General features: G+C 38.6%; 1 protein-coding gene across 1 annotated transcript; it reads right to left on the reverse strand.

Moving 5' to 3' along the window:
* On the reverse strand, nucleotides 3,681-4,204 carry LOC109844370 (NRR repressor homolog 3-like). The gene has a single exon (XM_020413377.1). It carries the CDS (start codon nucleotides 4,152-4,154, stop codon nucleotides 3,792-3,794), a length of 363 nt encoding a protein of 120 aa, XP_020268966.1. The 5' UTR covers nucleotides 4,155-4,204; the 3' UTR covers nucleotides 3,681-3,791.

Below are 22,404 nucleotides of genomic sequence, written 5' to 3' on the forward strand. Positions count from 1 at the left end.
TAATTGATCATTTTGCTAAATGATCTATTAAGAAATAGAATAGTAAGGTCCATACCTTTTGATAGGAATAGCAAGTTGGGCCTCATCACACATATGTGTGTATTCATTATTATTATTTTTAGTTTCTAATGAAAATAGAACTTGTTGGTCATTTATTTTGGAAAAAGAATATTTGTCAAGCCATAATATTGTCAAAGTATATGTGCAACGACAGTGTAACTTCTAGGTCCTGCGATGCACGGGAAACACCTAGTTCTCAAGTTCTCAAAGAGGAGTCCAAAAGTTAATGGTCATCCCAAATACAAAGAATTTATTAACAAACCACTAGCTAGTATGAAGACGAGAGACTAAGCATCAGGACCGATCAAACTACAGACGGAATTGCACGGATGAAGAGTGTTGATTTGAAGACTAAATGTTATGGTCAACCAAAGTAGGATAAAGATTGAACAAAGACCGCCATTCTAAACAAATTAGAGGCCGGAACCCATGGATAAATAAGATTGGTTAATATAACGAGCCCTACAATTAAGAGGATTTTATATAATTTATTTAATTAATATAATATATGTGTTCCATAGAGTAAGAGAAGACTGTTGATAAGTTGTAGACATACTCTACAATTTAGGATGTAGATGATCACATGGCCATGTGAGGATGTGAATTATGATAGCAAGACTCAGAATCCTATCATCTTTGATTAGAATGGGAATAAGAGAGTAAAACGCCCTCCAACTTCTCTTTTAATTTTATTAGATTGATTTTTATTGTGCAGAATGTTTTGATACAATTTGTATTTTAATTAGGTGGCTACTAATTGAGTCATCATCACACATTTTCAAAAAGAAAACAAAGAGTTTGTCATTTGTAAGCTATGATCACCAGAATAGGATCGATGCTTATTGTTTTATTTTCTTGTTTGTTACAAAAGATATCCATTACGAAGTAGGAAAATTTTTTTCCCCTTCCGGAAATATAAAGCTGGTTCTCTTTCTTTTTACATTTGTGTGGTGTAGAGAAGGTAAAGATTCATCATATGCTATTGAGAACTCACGGCGAATCAAGTGGAACAGAGTGCAATTAAGCATAAATATGATTCAATTCCTAACTAACAAAATACTTTATTAACTGTAAAAAAAGATTTTATTCCGGCCCACCAAAGCATTTTAAGAAAGAAAAAGGAGGAAAAAGAGAGTCATAACAAGTTGTGAATCGAAGACTTAACTGCCCTCAAGTCAGCTCAATTTAATAGGCGCACCGAGCTTGGTGGATTTTTTAAAACAAAGAACTTCTCTACCTGAATACCGATTAAACTTTTGTTAGGCTTATCGAAAAGTTAAGACGTTATTAAATGGGATTCGTTTGTTATGATCCATCATTAAGTGTATATATTAGTTAAATTAGAAAGAAATCATGACCATCGAAATATTATCTGATGGTTATGACTTAGAAAGTGATCTCTATACTACTATGACAATGAGAGGGAGCAGACGTACAATACTTTAGGGATAGTTGTTCGGGGTGGCTTATTTTTTTTGATCAAACTAGCTTTTAATCTAGTTTGTTTATTTCTATATGTTTTGTAAAATACCAAATAAGTTAGCTTATAAATCACATTTTAAAAAACTAGTATACCACAACTTTTGAAAAACTAACTAAATAAGTTAGATTTGACCAAACAAATTACTATACTATCCAAACAATTTTTATAGTATTTTTATCATAAAAGCCAAAAGTCATTAAAAACTAACATAACTTTTAAGTTTAAAAAATAAGCACAAACACCCTCATTGTCAGTATTAAAATTTCCATATGGTGTAAATTGAATTTTTTTTTTGAAGATTTAAAATAGGGTGAGAAACCTTGTTCATGATATCTATTATATAAAAAGAAACTTTAGGTAAATATATACATGAGCATTCCCAAAAGATCTGGATGAGAGTAGGAACCAGAGGAGATATAAACATCTGGGAGAGGACCTTGTCCTCACCGGATAGAGAAAATCTACTTTGTTTCCTAATCTCCCAAAAAAGTCTAGAAGTTTAGAGAAACCATACTAGAAAGCTTAAAACATCAAGATGGAATTCTACGAGAAGGAAGAGAAGAAAAAACACTGAGTCTGGCACTAGAACTTGCTATTTGTAAGATAGCTTCAAAAATTCCACTGCATCTCTTGCCCCGTCATTGGCCGTCTCCGGGAGCCCTATGTCAACAGTAGCCTTTTAAAGGGGGGAAGTCTTCTTGTTGTTGTATGTGCCTATCCAAATACAGAAAAACGGGCGATGTTAGAGGCTGTCTGATGGGGAGAAACTCTGATATTGTTGAAAATAAGATTGTTCCTGCTATACCAAATCCACCAGTAGCAGCATGGAAGGAGGACTTTCCATAAAACTCTAAAATTGAGATCGGTAAGAAAAGAATTGTAGTCATGCAACATATAGTCCAAATTCTGAGGCCAGATACTTATAATTTTGAAGGGGGGGTGTAAGACCAAACATTTCTCGTGAAAACACAACTGTTAAAAATATGATCATGAGACTCGCTGCTTGAATTGCAGAGAGAGCAGTTGTTAGCACTTATCCATCTTTTTAGAGAGCACATCTTTAGTGTTGAGTTTGTAATGGGCCAGTAACCAGAAGAAGATCTTGTCCTTAAGGCGGGTAGGAGAGCTCCAAATAAAAGATGATAGCTTAAGGCGGGTAGGAGAGCTCCAAATAAAAGATGATAGTTGAAGAAGGTACCTCCAGAGTTGAGAATCTTATAATAAGTTTTGACTGAGAAATACCTGAGGGATGGAATGACCATCTAATGGAGTCATGAACTGATACATCAGTAGGTTGGAAGTTTTCCAAAGAAAGGTATAGCTGCCTGATATCTCTTCTTTCCTCCGCAGAGGATCCTCTTCTAATGATCGGATGCCATTTCCAAGAATTCTGAATTTGTCAAACACAAAAATAATAGAAGGATTTACAAATCCCTCAAGAGGGGTTAAATGGGTTAACCCATCTAAACGAGGGGTTTACAAATCCACATGTTTTAACAGATTAAGAGACTACCCCCTCTTTTTATAAAGGAAGTGGTTTTGATTTTTTTTATGTTCCCAAACATAAAAAAAAATCTAAAAATTAAAATAAACTAGCCTAATATATTAAAAAAATTAACTTTTTGGGTTAACTGATGGGCTAACATGGCAGAATAGTGGACAATCAAATTTTAAAATGATTGTCCAAGCTCTCTGTAAGAAAGATGAGAGAACTTGAATCCTTGGCAAAACTATACACATGATGGGTTTCGGATTATTCCGTTTTTTTATTGAAAGTACTTCTTGAACCCATGATCACTCGTGTCAGAGGACAACTGCCTTTTGTAGTTTTATATATCATTTTCTCCGTGGGATGTGAAAACCGTGGAATGTACTTCAAACGGACAAAAGTATGTACCAGAAAAAAGCAGAAAAGAAAACAACCCTCAAATACTTTATATAATATATACACAGTTAAATTCGTTGTTAATAGTGACTTATGCAAAGATTATAAAAAAGATAAGTTAAGTCACACATGATTAGGAGCGGAGACAAGATTTTAGTCCGTTAATATGCCGTAAAAAATGCGCGGTCAAAATTTAGAGGGAAAACATATATAAGGAGAGCAAGACGTACATCATGAAGAGAGGCAGAGTTTAGATTGTAAAATACTATTAAAAAAAACTAAAATATAACTTCGAGAACAAATTTATTAGAAAACAAATGAAATTTACATTTAAACTCCCTTTTTGAACAATACTAACTAGCCTTATAATGAAAGGCTGAGATCCAAATTACTGCATTTGTTCCCCTTTAATTCTTCTTTTTCTCCCTCCTCCTCCTTCCCTTCCACCTCCTTCCCGGGATTATTGCTGATCTTCGCCTCCTCGTAAAAATCTTCCAATTCAAACTTTGGCCTCCAAAGGCTAGCTAGCGTCTCTTTTCTCGATTTTTTATTTGATTCGTTTGCTTTCCAAACTTCTCTCATTGCTTTGATATTACCAATAAGAGCATAAAATTTCTCAACTTGTTCATCTTCATCCTCTTCTTTTGTCACCGGTGGTCGAGTTGGCGACGACGACGACGACATTAGAACATCAGCCGGCCTCTTCATCCTCCCGCTCTCCGCCATAGAGAATAATACTGAAGGAAACGAGAGCGTTTTGTGAGTCGTTAGCTCCCTCAACGAGGTTGGATTTATATACACTCCACTCTGATGACAAGTCACGATTCCCTTTTTTTTTAAAGCCTTTGATATCCCTCGAGCAATGGGAACAAAGTATGGATGCAAGCGGGTTTCGGGTAAGTATTTAACCCGAGCCCAAAATATCAAATTGGTCATTTATGAAAGTTTTGGAGATTAATGGGTCCAAATTTGGGACCCGAAGTCCAACTGTTGATTATTAAATCGAGAGAAGCAAAAAAGAAAGTATAATTTCGCATTTTTAGATGTAAAAATGACTAAAAAGATAGTAAGTGCGGACATTGTTTCCGTGCAAACCCAAACTGGTATCGGGTGAAGGCAGAGTACGGAGGACCCGACCCGAATCATCTGGAGTTATTAAACATTGACTCGCATCCAGCCACCGACCGTGGAAATTGACATCGGGTGACTATGTTCTGCTAACGTCATCATGATGACGTCGCATACAACCTACGTGAAGACTACTTTTTTTTTTAGTAAAAAGAACAGAAAAGAAACGAGGACCACGAGAAGACAATGTAATGAGGGAAAAGGACACCCCTTGTTTTGTTTATTTTAGTTTGAAATTTGAAATCAATACAATATAGATATAGCATCAACGCGAGCACTTTTGTGTTACTACGACAAAAAGACAACTACCAGAGTAATCACTATTTAAAGTGCTCATTGTCTTCTCCTTAATTACTTTATTTGTAAGTTTCTAATGATCAGTCTAATAATCTTTTGTATCAGCTATCGAAAATAGCACTAAAAAAAATACAACATGAAAAGGTTTTTATTTACCTTTCACGATATTACATTATCAGCTTTAAAAATTCGGATAGGATGTAGTTATTTAATGGTCATTGATTTCTTAATTAGTAATAATATTGTTGGTATTGGTTAGTGTTTCATTTTAGAACCCATGATTATTTCCAACAAAAAACTCCCTATAAGTGCACGTGATGAGACTCACATTGCTTGTCACATCATAATGTGTGAACATCGCCACTCTATCTCTTGATAGCTCATTTAACAAAATAAGTCGTCGCCTCATACACATCATTTCTTTAACATAAATATGACGGTAAGAAGAGGCAATGCAAAAGTGTGTGAACTATAAAAACGGGCAAAATAGATTGGCCAGTTGCTAGTACATAATAATTTTATGTGTAATGACGGAGAAGGTGACATCACCCAATTATATTCGCTAACAGTAGTTGATTGGGCTCCGTGACCTACTAATTAAGTGGGCCGGCTCCGTGACCTACATTTGTAGTTTCAACACTCATTTGTGGTCCAACTAGATGCCCCCATTATTTTTACAAGACTAATCTGTATAGACAATGCCATACACAACCTTGAGTTAAGAATTTGAATTCGGCGCGGTTTGATTCGGGTATCGTATCTCCAAGGATTTTGAGGTAAGAAATTTGAATTCGGCGCGGTTGAAAACAATATCATTATATTAGTGTTTAATGCTTCATAATCTCCTACTTTGTTGATATCTTTTTTTAACACGGTTTGTTGTTTGATAAGAAGTTTGATGAAATTAGAACCGAACAAACCGAACCGAACCGCACCGAACCGACTTGCAACAGTTCAGTTCGGTTTTGAATTATAGACGGTTTGGTTTGGTTGTTCAAATTTTGATAAAAACCGAACCGAACCGACTGTTACACACCCCTATACACATGACTGCTTGTGAGTCCTAATGCAGGGTCACAAAAATCCTCACCAATTGCATCAAAACAGTTAGCCCATGGCTGATTGTGTCTAATAATGGTTAAGTTTTAATGCACTTTAACACGCTTCAAGCATTAAAGATAATTATGTTTTACAGTTGTATAACAGACTTTGCTATTTATTACTTATATTATGTTTTATGCACGTGCAATGCATGTGGTCAAATATCATGATTAAGTATATTTGGTTTATTTTCTCACTAAAACTTGTTCATCGGTTCCCCTTTGATGGTTTTTGCTTACTTTTATCTCTAAACTTTAGTATTGTAATTATTTATTTTCTTTAATATTCGTTTAAATGAACTACACCCAATTTAAATATTTATATTAATAATTGAATTGACAGGAAATAAATGTAATCCAAAATCAATTTGAATTATCATCTCATTGAGACCAACATGAAACCAAGCTTGACCTGAGAAAATATAGCATTGTAAAAGTAAAAAAACACTTCAAAAAAAACGTTCTAAAAGGAAAATAAATAATTAAATCTCATAAGACAAGATGATTGGTTAAAAGTGGGCTAAAATAACAAAAGATAATATGAAGTTTGTTCCTAATCCTTGATAGACTTTAAAAAATTATAAAATAAAGATTAATACTAAATCTAGTACACTTTTATATAATGAAAACATCCACATAAGCATATAAAAGTACTAAAAAAAGTTTATGAAAATCCCTTCCAAAAATTCCTAATTTACTCCAAAAAAATCTATTCTATAAAATATTCAGAAAATAGTGCTTTTCATTCCTTTTGTTTTATTTTTTATTGAGACATTATCTATCCTTCTCCACCTTTATATTTTTCGATAAAATTAGACTACTTTTAGATGCCAAAAAAGGATAGTAAAACCTTAAAATAAAAGTTAAATTTACATATCTTAATGAGAGAATATCAAACAGTTACTCTTTTTTTTTGCTATGTTTTGAAATTTTAGTCGCTTTTTCGTGAGTTTGAATTTTTAAGGGTGTGTTTTGAAAATTTTGATTGAGAGTATTTTTAAAAAAATTTAAATTTTAAGTTGGGTGCTTGTAATTTTTATGTTTCATGTACTGGTAGTAAGTTTTTGAATGTCAAAATATTTCTTGTAACTCTGAATTTTGAGGGTATTTTTTACAATTATTAAAACTTTAGATTGTTTGTTATAAAATTTAAATTTTTAGTGGTCTGCTGATAATTTTAAGATTTGATATGTATTGGTTATAAGTTATTCAATTTTAGGGTTTTTTGTGTTTTTTAATTTTCGAAGGAGTTTTTCAGAATTTTTATAACTTTGGGGTTATTTCTTATAAATTTTAGTTTTTTAGTGTCTAGTAGTAATTCCTTGAATTAGTCTTTGTTGTTTATAAGTTTTGAAATTTTAGAATTTCATAGTGTGTTTTTTATTATTTGAACTTTTAAGGGTGTTTTTATAGTTTTTAAAATATTGAGGGTTTTATGTTTGTTATTTCAAGTTTTGAAACATCTTAATGTTTTGTGTAATTTTATACTTTTAAGGGTGTTTTGTACAATTTTTGAAACTTTTTGAGTTTTTTTGCAATCTTCATATATTATAGCTTATTAATTTTTAAATTATTGACCTGTAAGTAGTTCACATAGGATTAAGATAGGATATAATTATGATTATAATAAATTAAATTTTAAATAAATTTTCAAATAGTCAAGGGTAATATTGACCTTAAAAAAAATTTGAACTCGTATTTTTAAAGGGAGTATGACTAGTTAAGATGCACGTGCAATACACGTGGTGGAATATCATGATTATTTAAATCGATAAAAATAGAGTAAAAATAAAAAAAGAAAACAAAGTTTTTTGTGATATTGATCATCAACTCAATAATCTCTCTCTCAAATAAAATATTGTCATTGTTTCATTTCAACCTAGACTGTGGCCACGTGATCTACTATTTATGAGTTATAAACACATTAATCTAGTACAACATCTCTATTTATTAGTATCTTGAAGTCTTCAAAAGATGGGTGATCATTCAATTCGTAAAGGAATTTTGCATATGAATTTACTTGCAATATGTCCATTAAACTTTTAGTAGTGGTTTGACTCATATTCACGTAAACTTTTAGTTGATGTTTCACTCATATTTATATTATCTAATATTCTTATTCAATTTTATAGCTCATTCTCTGTATCATAGAAATAAAACTAAAAGTGTGAAGAATTATTTTCTTACGAAATTAGAACAGAAAGATTATGATATATTTCGCTATATACTCTAAATATTAAAAAAAAATCTTTGATGCAAGGCCCTTATCAAATCTTATCCCAAACGATGTGAATAAAAAATGCTATTATTACTCACTTGCCTAGGATAATTATATTGTATATAGGATACATAACTCATATGGGATATCCATATCTCCTAAGTGGATTTTGTTGTTGCGAGATCAACATGTTAGAGGCTCGTATTCAAACTTTTTAGCTATATAAAAGACACAAGAATTTAGAGTGCATAGCTTATATATCGTAAAGACATATCGATTCATGAAGGATTTTCCTAATAATGATATTATTACAACGATATTACTATTCAATATTAAATTAATTTTATTATATAAGATTATATGACCATTTTTAATAAATTGTAAAATATATATATGGAAACATCAATGCTTATAGCCAATAGTTGGGCTCCACAAAATAGGTTAACTTTACATTATAGTTTGCTATTTGTAGTACCATTAGCAATTGTAGGCGTCAAAAAATACTGAAAGATATCCAAATACAGCTCAAAAGGAAATCATCCAAAAAGGCAGAAGAACACAAGTCTTGACTGTCTCGCCATGCGAGACAGACTTGACTGTCTCGCCGCGCGAGACAGTCTTTACTGTCTCGCTCAAGTCTCATTTGGGCATAATCTCTGGAACGAGGCCTTAATGATCCGCGGTCGTTCGTTGGCACCCTTCTGGGCCTGCCTTCGATTGGTACCGACGGCTCAGCCAGGGACGCATCAATTGCATGGGATGACATTGGAAAGAAAAATTTGTTCCTCAGCAACTTCTTCGCATGTATGACACCGACGTGTCAATCGGAACTCTTTTGCGATGAGATAGCAAAAAGGACGGAGGTCAGTCGATGATTTGTCAAACGCTTCCGTGGCCCAAAGCAATAAATTGCAGAGATCCTATTACAGAGGAGTTTCATCCTGCAAACATGTCACAATAACCTCTTCCATCGATGTCCTGGAAGCTCTGGGCGCGTTGTTGCCATCCACAACTTGGAAGGAGTTAAAATCTCGCGGCGTGAACAAGCCTGGCACTTTCTTAAAAGAAAGAAAGCTGAGATGAGGCCACCAATGACATCTGCAATCATTTGAGAATGCGGACTCTCGATCCGAGGCTTTCCAAAAGGAGTATTCTTTCCCGAGATGATGAAGCTCCAGTCGCATATTAAATACCTCATCGCCTAATGACAAAATCGAGCTACCACCTATTAAAGATCAGGATGGAGCTCTAAGAGGATTACGGATCCAACTACTGTGATTACCACAGAAGTGGTTCTTCATCCCACGAGATTTTTGCTTTGGACTCAAAAACAAGATCCAAGCCCTAATTGACTCCGGCGTCATTAACGGCGAAAGAGGTCGAGTAAAGACAACCATCATACTCCATTTGGGTACACGAGTATAAACTGTTTCCCTGACTCGATGAGTATACAGTATAAACTGCTTCTCCACTCACTCCGAAACAGTATACGATATAAACTGCTCCTTTAATACTCCAACACGAGTATATGCAGGTCTACTATTTCCTTTCTATTCACGCGGAAGTTCCTGGAGAATGCCATGCATTGCGACTTTAAGGATAACCCGCATCATATAACTAAAACATAATGATAAACTCAGTTTCACAAGAAAAAGCTGGGGGTGGATGGTTCATGTAACAGAAGTTCCCGAAAGAATGCTATATGTAATTTTCTTAGGATAACCCGACGATTACAAACAAAGTGTTAAACACTACATCCCGACCCGGTGATGTTGCCGAATATTTCTTTTGCTGAGATAAGATTCGATCACTTTGTTTGCGATCAATCTTCCCTCTCCAAACCCTCCTGGTCAAACTTTAAACCAGTTAGGACCAAATCCAAAAATCCCCTCTCGATTAACGTTCCTATGAACGAGAGGTCCACAAATTGAACGATCAAACCTTAAACCAATTAGGATCGTCTCAAATCCCCATCTTGGTCAAACCTTTAAACACTTAGCACCAAATCCAAAATCTCCTCTCGATTTCGTTCCATGCAACGAGAGGTCCACAAATTGAACGATCAAACCTTTAAACAGTTAGGATCGTCTCAAATTCCACTTGGGTCAACCTTTAACAGTTTAGGACAAAGCTCAAAATCCCCTTCTTCGATTCGTTCCAATGAACGGAGGTCCACAAATGAATGATCAAACCTTTAAACAGTTAGGATCATCTCAGAACTCACTTGGTCAAACCTTTAAACAGTTAGGACCAAACCCAAAATCCCCTCTCGATTCGTTCCATGAACGAGAGCCGTCCACAATTGGATGGATCAACCTCTTAAACAGCTTAGATCATCTCAGAACTGCCACTTGCGTCAAAACCTTACTTACAGTTTAGCCGACCAAAAAACCAAAAAAATTCCCCTTTCGCATTCCTTCATGAACGAGAGGTCCAGCTTCGATTTGTGCAATCAAAAACTATAAAAGCTTTTAAGATTGCTTCCAACTCAATTGATCAAACCTTATTCAGATTCTCCTGATATAGATAATTCCCATTTTAAATTTCCTTTGTACCAGGAGATAGAATATAAAACTTTCCTCTCCGATTCTGGGTTCATCGTCTTACAACAAACAAGAGATCACGGAGATAGAATATAAAATTCTTCCTCTCCATTCATCGGTTTTATCTCTACAACAAACAAGAGACCAGGAGATAGAAATATAAAATTCTTCTCTCATCATCGGGTTTTATCTCTACCAACAAACCAAGAGACCAGGAGAATAGAATATAAAATTCTTCCTCTCCATGCATCGGGTTTATCTCTACCAACAAACAGAGACAGGAGATAGAATATTAAAATTCTTCCTCTCCGATTCTTGGGTTCATCTCTACCAACAAAAAAGGGAGACCTGAATACTCCAATAGGCCTACACGAGGTCTAAAACTTGTCTTCCTACCCTCACAGAAGTTTCTGGAGAATATACTTTCAGAATATTCTAATTAATACCTGACATACTCCAATAGGTACACGAGTCTAACTGTTTCCTACCATCAACAGGAAGTTTCTGGGAGAATATCATTCAGAATATTTTTAAGAATAACCTGATCACTCAAATTAGGTATTACGAGTCAAACTGGTTTCCCTACCATCAACAGGAAGTTTCTGCCGAGAATATTACTCAGATATTCTTTAAGAATAACCTGAATACTCCACATGGGTACACGAGTCTTAAAAACTGTATTTCCCGACCCTCAACGAGAAGTTTCTGGAGATTAATCTGAATATTCTTAAGGATAACCTGAGGAATTTCTCAATGGAATACCAATTCAAAAAAATGGTAAATGCTGAATTCACAAGAGCAAGTCATCAACTTCAATTCAAGATCTCGACAACGGTCCAAGCAGATAAACGCCGACGCCCGGGAGAACGTTAGCTTCATTCTACGAAGAACTGCATAGACTAACAGCCCAAAGAGGTTAAACATTGAAGCCATGCTAACAAGTCTTCCCACGATCTACTCAACCAAGCATTGAAGGATTGTAAGCAAGACTTATCTTATCCAAAGTATCCCAGAACTCCTCTATAAAAGAATGAGTCTCGAATACTTGGAGGGGGTTATCTGTTAGGCCGCTCAAAAAATACTGAAAAGATATCCAAATACAGCTCAAGAGTGGAAATCATCCAAAAAAGGCCACGAAGAACACAAGTCTTGACTGTCTCGCCATGCGCAGAGCAAGACTTTGACTGTCTCGCCGCGCGAGACAGTCTTGTACGTGTCTCGCCCGTGCGAGACAGTCTTCTACTGTCTCGCGGCAGCGAGACAGATTTTACTGTCTCGCCCAAGCGAGCAGTCTTGCTGTCGTGCGCCCACGCGCAGACAGTCTTTGCTGTCTCACCGTGCGAGACAAGAATTTACTGTCTTCGCACGCTGGAGACAGCTTTCAGATGGTCAAACTACCTTTGTAACTACCTACATCGTGGCCACTCACTGTTTCAAGATACGTGGGAAACGTCTATGGCGCGAGAAATCACGTGGATAACTGCCAAAATAACGGAGTTTAAACGTGGAAAGACAGTGAGTGGCCACGGTAGGGATTACAAAGGTAGTTTTGACCATCTGAAAGCTGTCTCACGTGCGAGACATAAAGTTCTGCTCTCGCACGCGTTGAGACAGCAAAAGACGTCTCGCTGTGGGCGAGACAGCAAAGACTGTCTCGCTTGGGCGAGACCAGTAAAAATCTGTCTCGCCCGCCCTGAGACAGTAAAGACTGTCTCCGCACGGCGAACAGTAAAAGACTGTCTCGTCGCCGCGAGACAGTCAAGTCTGTCTCGCATGGCGCAGACAGTCAAGACTTGTGTTTCTCTCTGCCTTTTGGATTGATTTCCTCTTGAGCTGTTTTGGATATCTTTCAGTATTTTTTTGACGCCTACAGATACCCCCTTCCAAAGTATTCCAACTCATTCTTTTATAGAGGGAGTTCTGGGATCTTTGGATTAGTATAAGTCTTGCTTACCAATCCCTTCAATGCTGCGTTGAGTAGATTCGTGTGGAAGACTTGTCATGGCTTGCAATGTTTAACCTCTTCTGTGCTGTTAGTCTATCCAGCTTCTTCGGTAGATATGCTAACGTTTCCCGGCCGTCGCGTTTATCGCTTGTACCTGTTGTCTGAGAGTCTTGAATCTGAAAGTGATACTTGCTCTGCGTGAATTCCAGCATTTACATTGAATTGGGTATATCCATTGCAGAATTCCTCAGGTTATCCTTAAGAATATTCAGATTATATATTTTCCAGAAAACTTCCTGTGAGGTCGGAATACAGTTTAGACTCGTCTACCCATTGGAGTATTCAGGTTATTCTAATGATATCTGAGTAATATTCTCCAGAAACTTCCTGTGATTGGTAGGGAAACAGTTTAGACTCGTATACCATTTGCAGGAGTGATCAGGTATTCTAAAAATATTCTGAAATGATATCTCCAGAAACTGTCCTCGTTGATGGTTAGGAAAACTGATTTAGACTCGTGTACCTATTGGAGTTATTCAGTAGTATTCAGGTTATTCTTAACGAATATCTGAGTAATACTTCTCCAGCAAAACTTCCTGGTTGGGTAGGAAGACAGTTTAGACTCGTGGACTATTGGAGTATTCAGGTCTCTTTTTGTGTAGAGATGAACCAGAATCGGAGAGGAAGAATTTTATACTTCTACTCCTGGTCTCTTGGTTGTTTGCGTAAGATAACCCGATGATGAGAGGAAGATTTTATATTTCTATCTCCTGGTCTCTTGTGTTGGTTAGAGATAAACCAAACGATGAGGAGAGGAAGAATTTTATATTCTATTCCTGGTTCTGTGTTTGTTTGGTAGAAGATAAACCCGATGATGGAGAGGAAGAATTTTATATTCTATCTCCTGATCTCTTGCTTTGCTTGGTAGAGCATGAACCCAGAATCGGAGAGGCAAAGAATTTTTATATTCTATCTCCTGGTACAAAGCGAAATTTAAATTGGATTTCTATTCAGAGAATCTGAAGTAAGGTATTGATCCAATTAGATTGGAAGCAATCTTAACTTTTATAGTTATGATTGCCACAATCGAAGCTGGACCTCTCGTTCGATGGAAGGAATCCGAAGGGGCATTTTGGTTTTGGTCCTAACTGTAGTAAGGTTTGACCAAGTATGGGGAGTTCTTGAGATGATCCTAACTGTTTAAAGGTTTGATCATCCAATTTGTGGACCTCTCGTTCATGGAACGAATCGAGAGGGGATTTTGGCTTTTGGTCCTAACTGTTTTAAAGGTTTGACCAAGTGAGAGTTTCTGAGAATGATCCTAAACTGCTTTAAGGTCTTGATCATTCAATTGTGGATCCTCTCGTCATGGAACGAATCAGAGGGGATTTGACTTTGCCGTCCTAACTGTTTAAAGGTTTGACCAAGCTGGAATCTGAGACGATCCAAACTGTTTAAAGGTTTTACGCCTTCAAATTTGGGACCGCTCTCGTTCATGGAACCGGAATCTGAGAGGAGATTTTGGATTTGCGCTCTTAACTGTTTAAAGTTTGACCAGATGGGGATTTCTGAGACATCCGTAATTGTTTAAAGGGATCGTTCAATTTGTGAGACCTCTCGTTCATGGAACGAACGTGAGATCGGGGATTTTTGGATTTTGGTCCTTAACGGTTTAAAGCGTTTGACCAAAGGAGGCGTTTTGAGGAGGGAAGCATGATCAACAAAGTGTTCAAATCTTATCTCAGCAAAAGATAGTCGGCAAATCACCGTCGTGATGTAGCTGTTTAACACTTTGTTTGTAGATGATCGGGTTTATTCTAAGAAAATTACATATAGCATTCTTTCGGGAACTTCTGTACATGAACCATCCACCCCAGCTTTTTCTTGTGAAAACTGAGTTTGTCATTATGTTTAGTTATTGGATTCGGGTTATCCTTAAAAGTACCATGCATGGCATTCTCCAAGGAACTTCCCCGTGAAAGAAAGGAAATAGTTTAGACTCATATACCTGTTGGAGTATTTTAAGGGCAGTTTATACTCGCTATACTTTTCGAGTGAGATGGGAGAAGCTAGTTTATACTCGTTATACTTCATCGGAGTCAGGGAAAACAGTTTATACTCTGTCACCCATATGGTATGATGGTTGTCTTTACTCGACCTCTTTCGCCGTTATGACGCCGGAGTCAATTTTAGGGCTTGCGATCTTGTTTTGAGTCCAAAGCAAATCTCTGGCTGGGATTTGAAGAACCGCTTCTGTGCTTGCACATAGTAGTTTGCGATCCGTAATCCTTTTAGCTCCATCTGATCTTAATAGGGGCTAGCTCGATTTTGTCATTTAAGCGATGAGGTATTCTAATAAAATGCGGGCTTGGTACGTGTGAGCTTCATCATCTTCGAAAAGAATCTCCTTGATGGAACTTCGGATCTGAGAGTCGCCATTCTCATGGATTGAGATGATCATTGGTTTGGCCTCTCTCAGCTTTACTCTTTCTTTTAAGAAAGTGCTCAGCTTGTTCCACCCCGGAGTATTTTTAACTCCTTCCAAGTTGTGGCATGGCACAACCCCCAGAGCTTCCAGGACATCGATGGAGAGTGTTATTGGACATGTTTGCCAGGCATGAAACTCCTCTGTTTAATAGGATCTCTGCAATTTATTGGCTTTGCAACACGGAAGCGTTTTTGACAAACATCGACTGACTCTCCGTCTTTTTGCTTTCTCATCCAAAAGAGTTCGATTGACACTTCTGGTTGTCATCATCGAAGAAGGTGCTCTGAGGAACTAAACTTTCATGTCATCCCCAGCAATTGATGCCCCTGCCGCTTGAGCCGGTCCCGCGTACCAATCGAAGCAGGCCCACGAAGGGTGCCAACGAACGACCGGATCATTAAGGCCTCGTTTCCAGAGATTATGAAATGGATGACTTGATAAAATCAAGTGTTTGAATCGCTGCGAACTCTTCCCTTTCCAAACGGTGTTGAAGTTAATTCAGATTGAATTTGGTCGGGTATGGTATTGAATCCCATTCCCTCGCGATAGGACATGGCAATACCCGCTTCTCTTAACTTCTTGAGCCGTACATCCCAAGCATTGATTTTGTCTTCCAATTTTCTGCATTTTTCCCGTCTCGTCTTCATTTCTTTCTGAATGATGTCGAGTAAAGCATAATTTGACCACCCAGTGAGAGGTCATTGAACCACCCCCAATATCGTTCATTGGCGAGGATCCGTTAAACCACCCCTAGACGTTATTCCATTGGGAGGTGTATCGCCATAATGACTTCATCCACCCCTCTGGATCACTGTCAATCTACAACATCCCGAGTGTGGTGGCTGGATTCAAATCGCTGATTGGACCCAGGAGGTTGCAGCCTGTTGAGTTAACAGTTCTCTCTTGTTGGATAAGCCAACTTCATTTCTGTCTTCACTTCAGCTTCTAATTTCTTCACGTTGTTGGCCTAGAACTTCCTGAAGTATTTGGTGAACTGATCAGCAGTGATTGTGAATACTTCTCTGATTTGTCCTGCTGCTAGACATTGTATCATCAGAAGCGATTGCCAGAATAAAGTGTCCGAGAATTCATCCTCTGAGGACATTCCTTCTTGCATTCTCTTGTAGTCTCTGCGTCTGATACCTCCTAATGCGAGTCGAGACATCCTTTGCGAGCAATTCTTGGATTGACTTTTCCTGTTCGGGGAAAAGTTTCGGGATTTGAGTCAACTTGAATGCTGTTTAGACTTTCTTCTTATCAGCCACGTGGATGCGTGACTCATGGGAATTCATCATTTTGCGAGACAGCTGCTCTTCTTTCGAAATGTCTCGGCCTTAGGTTTTCGATAAATACAGACGACTTTTTCGTGGGAGACTTCTCGTTTTGAAACAGTCACATTCTGATAATGCTGTTTTAACGAGTCGCGCACTAGGAACAACGAGAGTTTATCTCTCGATCACTCCTTATAACTCTCTTCGAAAATTATTCACAACTTCAACTTGATAATACGAATTCATCGGTATTGATTGCCCAAGAAAATCGTATCGTCTGTTGGTATGATCTCCCAGGTATGACGATATATCATTTTGGGTGGAATGCGCATCTTCTTCTGGGGGTTATAAAACCTTGTTGGCATTCTCAGTACATATTATTTTTGTTTTGAGGATCCAAGCGTTATGTGTTGGAGTCGCAGTCTGAAAACCACCATGCGGGGATTATTGGTCTTAACGGGCCCTTCCGAATGCTGATTTGCATAAGTCCAGACTTTGCGATCCAAACTTGACGAAGTTTTGGGATTCTGTTCGTCACCATTTCCTTCCTTCTTTTCTCGTCTGTGTTGTGGAGAGAGCATAGGCATTAGCAGCTTGCACGACGTTTTTTTATACCGTTCTTTGAGGGTCAACGAGTCTTTTTGGACAATAGTCCATTCATCCGTTCAATTGTTTTAGCCAGTAGATACGAAGTGATTTGGTTGTTGAGAACAACGTGAACCATTCTTATGTCTCTCGACTCTAGGTCCGCGTGGTAACGAACCCCGTCGCTTTGTTCCAAGGCCTTAGCCATTTCGCAGAGCACGGCGTTGACGTTGTCTTCTGTACGAGGCTGCTTTTTCGTCCAATTGCCGGGCGAGGCTTTGATTTCCGATGAACTCTTTAACTAGATAAGAGCCATTGTGAGCCAGAGGTATTGCGACGTCGAAATTCTCAGCAACCAGCAACAACAATGCGAGAATTCTTCATTTTGGCCTTCTTTGGATGAAGTCTTCCCAAGGAGCCTCTTGTACTTGCGAATAACTGAAGATTTCTTGAAGAGGCGATGAGAAAAATCCTCAAACGTGTTTGGTCGAATTCGCTATTCGACCATGACAAACTGGAATCTTGATCGCTGCGACACGACGTCTCGACAGCGAGACTGTTGGCTCCCACTGATGGTCCGCCAGTTTGTTTTTCGCCTAAAAGTTGATTCTGTTTGTCGAATTTCATTATATCTTCGGATCGATTACAATAAATTCAAAGAAAACAGCCTTTTTATAAGACTTCTTTTACACAACAAAAAGCAAAATTTACAAACTCTTTGAGAAAATAAACGCAGTGATCGTTGTTGGCATCACTGCTTTCGTGGATCTTTACCTGTGCCGGGAGCGCGCTTTGACTCGTGGACCACCAAGTCACAGATTCTGATTGAACCGTGAGGGGTTTATGATTCTGACTTCGTTTATCAAAGTGAGAAATTGAAACGATATCTTTCGATGTAGATAGTCGTTCTTCTTGAAATCAAGTACAAAAGCCAATTTCAAGAATGGCCGTAGATCAGCACCTCTGCTCTCTCTCTGCTCTGGATTGCTGCTGAAGTACTCACAATGATCAGCCTCTGGAAAAAAAATGGCCTTAGGAGGGTATTTATAACCTCCAAGAACAGTTGGCAGAAAACGGTTCGCCGAGACACTTTTGCTGTCTCGACGGCGAGACAGAGTTTGCTGTCTCGGCCCGCGAGCACAGTAACACTGTCTTCGGCCCGCCGAGACAGTAACACACTGCTCGCGGAACAGTAACCCGCAGGCAGTTTCATCTAACTGTCTTTCACGTTTCAAACTCCGTTATTTTTGGCAGTTATCACAGTGATTCTGTCGCCACGAGTTTCCCACGTTTCTGCAACAGTTAGTGGCCACGGTGGGTTAGTTACAAAGGTAGTTTTGACCATCTGAAAGCTGTTCTCACGTGCGAGACAGTAAATTCTGGTCTCGCCACGGCGCGATGACAGCAAGACTGTCTCGCGTGGGCGAGACAGCAAAGACTGTCTCGCTTGGGCGAGCAGTATAAATCTGTCTCGCCCTGTCTCGCGGGCCGAGACAGCAAACACTGTCTCGCCCGTCGAGACAGCAAAAGCTGTCTCGCGAACCTGTTTTTTGCCAACTGTTCTTGGAGGTTATAAATACCCTCCTAAGGCCATTTTTCCAGGGGGCTGATCATTGTGAGTACTTCAGAGCAATCCAGAGCAATCCAGAGCAGAGAGAGAGCAGAGGTGCTGATCTTACGGCCAATCCTTGAAATTGAGCTTTGACTTGATTTCAAGAAGAACGACTATCTTACATCGATAAGATATCGTTTCAATTTCTCACTTCGATAAACGAAGTCAGAATCATAAACCCCTCACGGTTCAATCAGAATCTGTGATTTGGTGGTCCACGAGTCAAAGCGCTCCCGGCACAGGCAAAGATCCCACGAAAGCAGTGATCCAAACAACGATCCTGCGTTTATTTTCTCAAGAGTTGTAATTTTCTTTTTGTTGTGTAAAAGAGTCTTATAAAAAGGCTGTTTTCTTTGAATTTATTGTAATCGACCGAAGATATAATGAATTCGACAACAAATTCGACTTTTGGCGAAAACAAACTGGCGACCACAGTGGGAGCCAACGGTCTCGCTGCCGAGACCGTCGTGTCGCAGCCGATCAAGATTCCAGTTGAATCCATGGTCGAATACGAATTCGACCAAACCAAGTTTGAGGAATATTTCTCATCATCCTCTTCAAGATCTTCAGTATCTCGCAAGTACAAGAGGATCTCACAATTGAGGAAGACTTACATGCCAAAGAAGGCACAAAATGAAGATTCTCGCTTGATTGTTGCTGAGAATTTCACTCGCAATACCTCTGCTCACAATGGCTCTTATCTAGTTAAAGAGTCATCGAATCAAAGCCCGCCGGCATTGACGAAAAGAGCTCGTCAGAGACAACGTCAACGCCGTGCTCGCCAAATGGCTAAGGCCTTGGAACAAAGCGACGGGGTTCGTTACCACGCGGACCTAGAGTCGAGGAGACATAGAATGGTTCAGTTGTCTCAACAACCAATCACTCGTATCTCTGCTAAAACAATGACGGATGAATGGACTATTGTCAAAAAGACTCGTTCGACCCTCAAAGAACGTATACAAAAACGTCGTGCAAAAGCTGCTAATGCCTATGCTCTCTCACAACAAAGACGAGAAAAGAGAAAGGAAATGGTGACCAAAGAATCACCAAAACTTCGTCAAGTTTGGATTCCAAAGTCTGGACTTATGCAAAATCAGCATTCGGAGCCCGTTAAGACCCCATACCCGCAAATGGGTGGTTTCAGACGTGCGACTCCCAACATAACCTTGGATCGCTCAAAAACAAAAATAAATTGTCCTGAGAATGCCAACAAGGTTTTATACCCCCAGAAGAAGACGCATTCACCAAATGATATCGTCATACCTGGGAGATCATACCAACAGACGATACGATTTTTTGGCAATCATACCGATGAATCGTATTATCAAGTTGAAGTTGTGAATAATTTTCGAAAGAGAGTTATTCGAGAGATAAACTCTCGTTGTTCCTGTGCACGACTCGTCAAAACAGCATTATCAGAATGTGACTGTTTCAAACGAGAAGTCATCCCACGAAAAGTCTCTGTATTATCGAAACCTAAGCCGAGACATTTCCGCAAAAGAAGAGCAGCTGTCCAAAATGATGAATTCCCTGAAGTCACCATCAACGTGGCTGATAGAAGAAAGTCTAAACAGCATTCAAGTGACTCAAATCCCGACTTTTCCCCGAAAGGAAAAGTCAATCCAAGAATTGCTCAAAGGATGTCTCGACTCCAATTAGGAGCTATCAGACGCAGAGACTACAAGAGAATGCAAGAAGGAATGTCCTCGGAGGATGAATTCTCGGACACTTATTCTGCAATCGCTTCTGATGATACAATGTCTAGCACAGGACAAATCAGAGAAGTATTCACAATCACTGCTGATCAGTTCACTCAAATACTTCAGGAAGCTCTAGCCAAACAACGTGAAGAAATTAGAGCTGAAGTGAAGACAGAAATGAAGTTGGCTATCCAACAAATGAGAGAACTGTTAACTCAACAGCCTCAACCTCCTGAGTCCAATCAGCGATTTGAATCCAGCCACCACACTCGGAATGTTGTAGATGACAGTGATCCAGAGGTGGATGAAGTCATTATGGCTGATACACCTCCCAATGGCAATAACGCTGGGGGTGGTTTAACGGATCCTCCCAATAACGATATTGGGGGTGGTTCAATAGCACCTCTCACTGGGGGTGGTCCAATTATCTTTACTCGACATCATTCAGAAAGAAATGAAGACGATGACGGGAAAATGCAAAAACTTGAAGACAAAATCAATGCTTTGATGACGGCTCAAGAAGTTAAGAAGACGGGTATTCCATGTCCTTATCCGAGGGAATGGGATTCAATACCATACCCGACCAAATTCAATCTGATTAACTTCACACCGTTTGAAGGGAAGAGTTCGCCGATTCAACACTTGATTTATTTCAAGTCTCATTTGGGCATAATCTCTGGAAACGAGGCCTTAATGATCCGGTCATTCGTTGGCACCCTTCGTGGGCCCGCCTTCGATTGGTACCGACGGCTCAAGCCAGGGAGCATCAATTGCTGGGATGACATGGAAAGTTTGTTCCTCAGCAACTTCTTCGATGATGACACCGAAGTGTCAATCGGAATCCTTTTGGATGAGAAGCAAAAAGACGGAGAGTCAGTCGACAATTTTGTCAAGCGTTTCCGTAACATGGCGATGAATTGCAGAGATCCTATTACAGAGGAGTTCATCCTGCAAACATGCCACAATAACCTCTCCATCGATGTCTTGGAAGCTTTGGGGGTTGAGCCGTCCACAACTTGGAAGGAGTTAAAATTTCGTGGCGAACAAGCTGAACACTTTCTTAAAAGAAAGGAAGCTGAGAAAGGCCAACAAATGACATCTGCAATCATTGGGAACGCAACTTTCGATCCGAAGTTTCAAAAAGAATATTCATTCGAAGAGGATGAAGCTCCAGCCATATTGGAATACCTCCTCGCTAATGACAAAATCGAGCTACCACCTATTAAAGATCAGGATGGAGCTAAGATGATTACGGATCCAAATTACTGTGCGTACCACAGAAGGATTCTTCATCCCACCGAAATTTGCTTTGGACTCAAAAACAAAATCCAAGCCTTAATTGACTCCGGCGTCATAACGGCCAAAGAAGTCGAGTAAAGACGACCATATTACTCCATCGGATACACGAGTATAAACTGTTTTCCCCAACTCCATTGGGTACACGAGTATAAACTGTTTCCCCTCACTCCGAAAAGTATACGAGTATAAACTGCTCCTCGATACTCCAAAAGGTATATGAGTCTAAACTATTTCCTTTCCTTAACGGGAAGTTCCTGGAGAATCCTATATTCTTAAGGATAACCCGAACATATGACTGAGGTTAACGTACTCCTCGTTATACCCAGTTTTACAAAGAAAGCTGGGGGTCGATAATTCATGTAATGGGAAGTTCCTGGAAGAATGTTAAATATAATATTCTTAGGGATAACCCGATTATTATGGACAGAATGATAAATACTAAGCTCCTATTATGATTTTCGAACACTCTTTTGCTGAGATGAGATTCGATCACTTCGTTAGATCAATCTTCCCTCACAAAACCCATTTGGTCAAACCTTTAAACAGTTCTCGTGATTTTTTGAGTGATCTTCTCTATGTTTGGGATATCTATTAGCATTTTTTGACGCCTACAAGTTATAGTTTCATGTGGTTTTACAATTTTGTGATGGTATTGTGAATATGGATTTGTTTCAATCATATTTCTGTCATCTGCTTACATATAACAAATATAGTTATACACTATAATATTTGATTGATTTTTTATTGATGCATAATATAATGGTTTGTATCCTCTAGCCTATTAGATTTG

The sequence above is a fragment of the Asparagus officinalis genome, chromosome 1, assembly GCF_001876935.1.
Source record: "Asparagus officinalis chromosome 1, Aspof.V1, whole genome shotgun sequence".
NCBI classification, from domain to species: domain Eukaryota; kingdom Viridiplantae; phylum Streptophyta; class Magnoliopsida; order Asparagales; family Asparagaceae; genus Asparagus; species Asparagus officinalis.

Coding starts and splice junctions, on each gene's coding strand:
- LOC109844370 (XM_020413377.1), bottom strand. CDS start 4,154: ATGGCGGAGAGCGGGAGGATGAAGAGGCCGGCTGATGTTCTAATGTCG.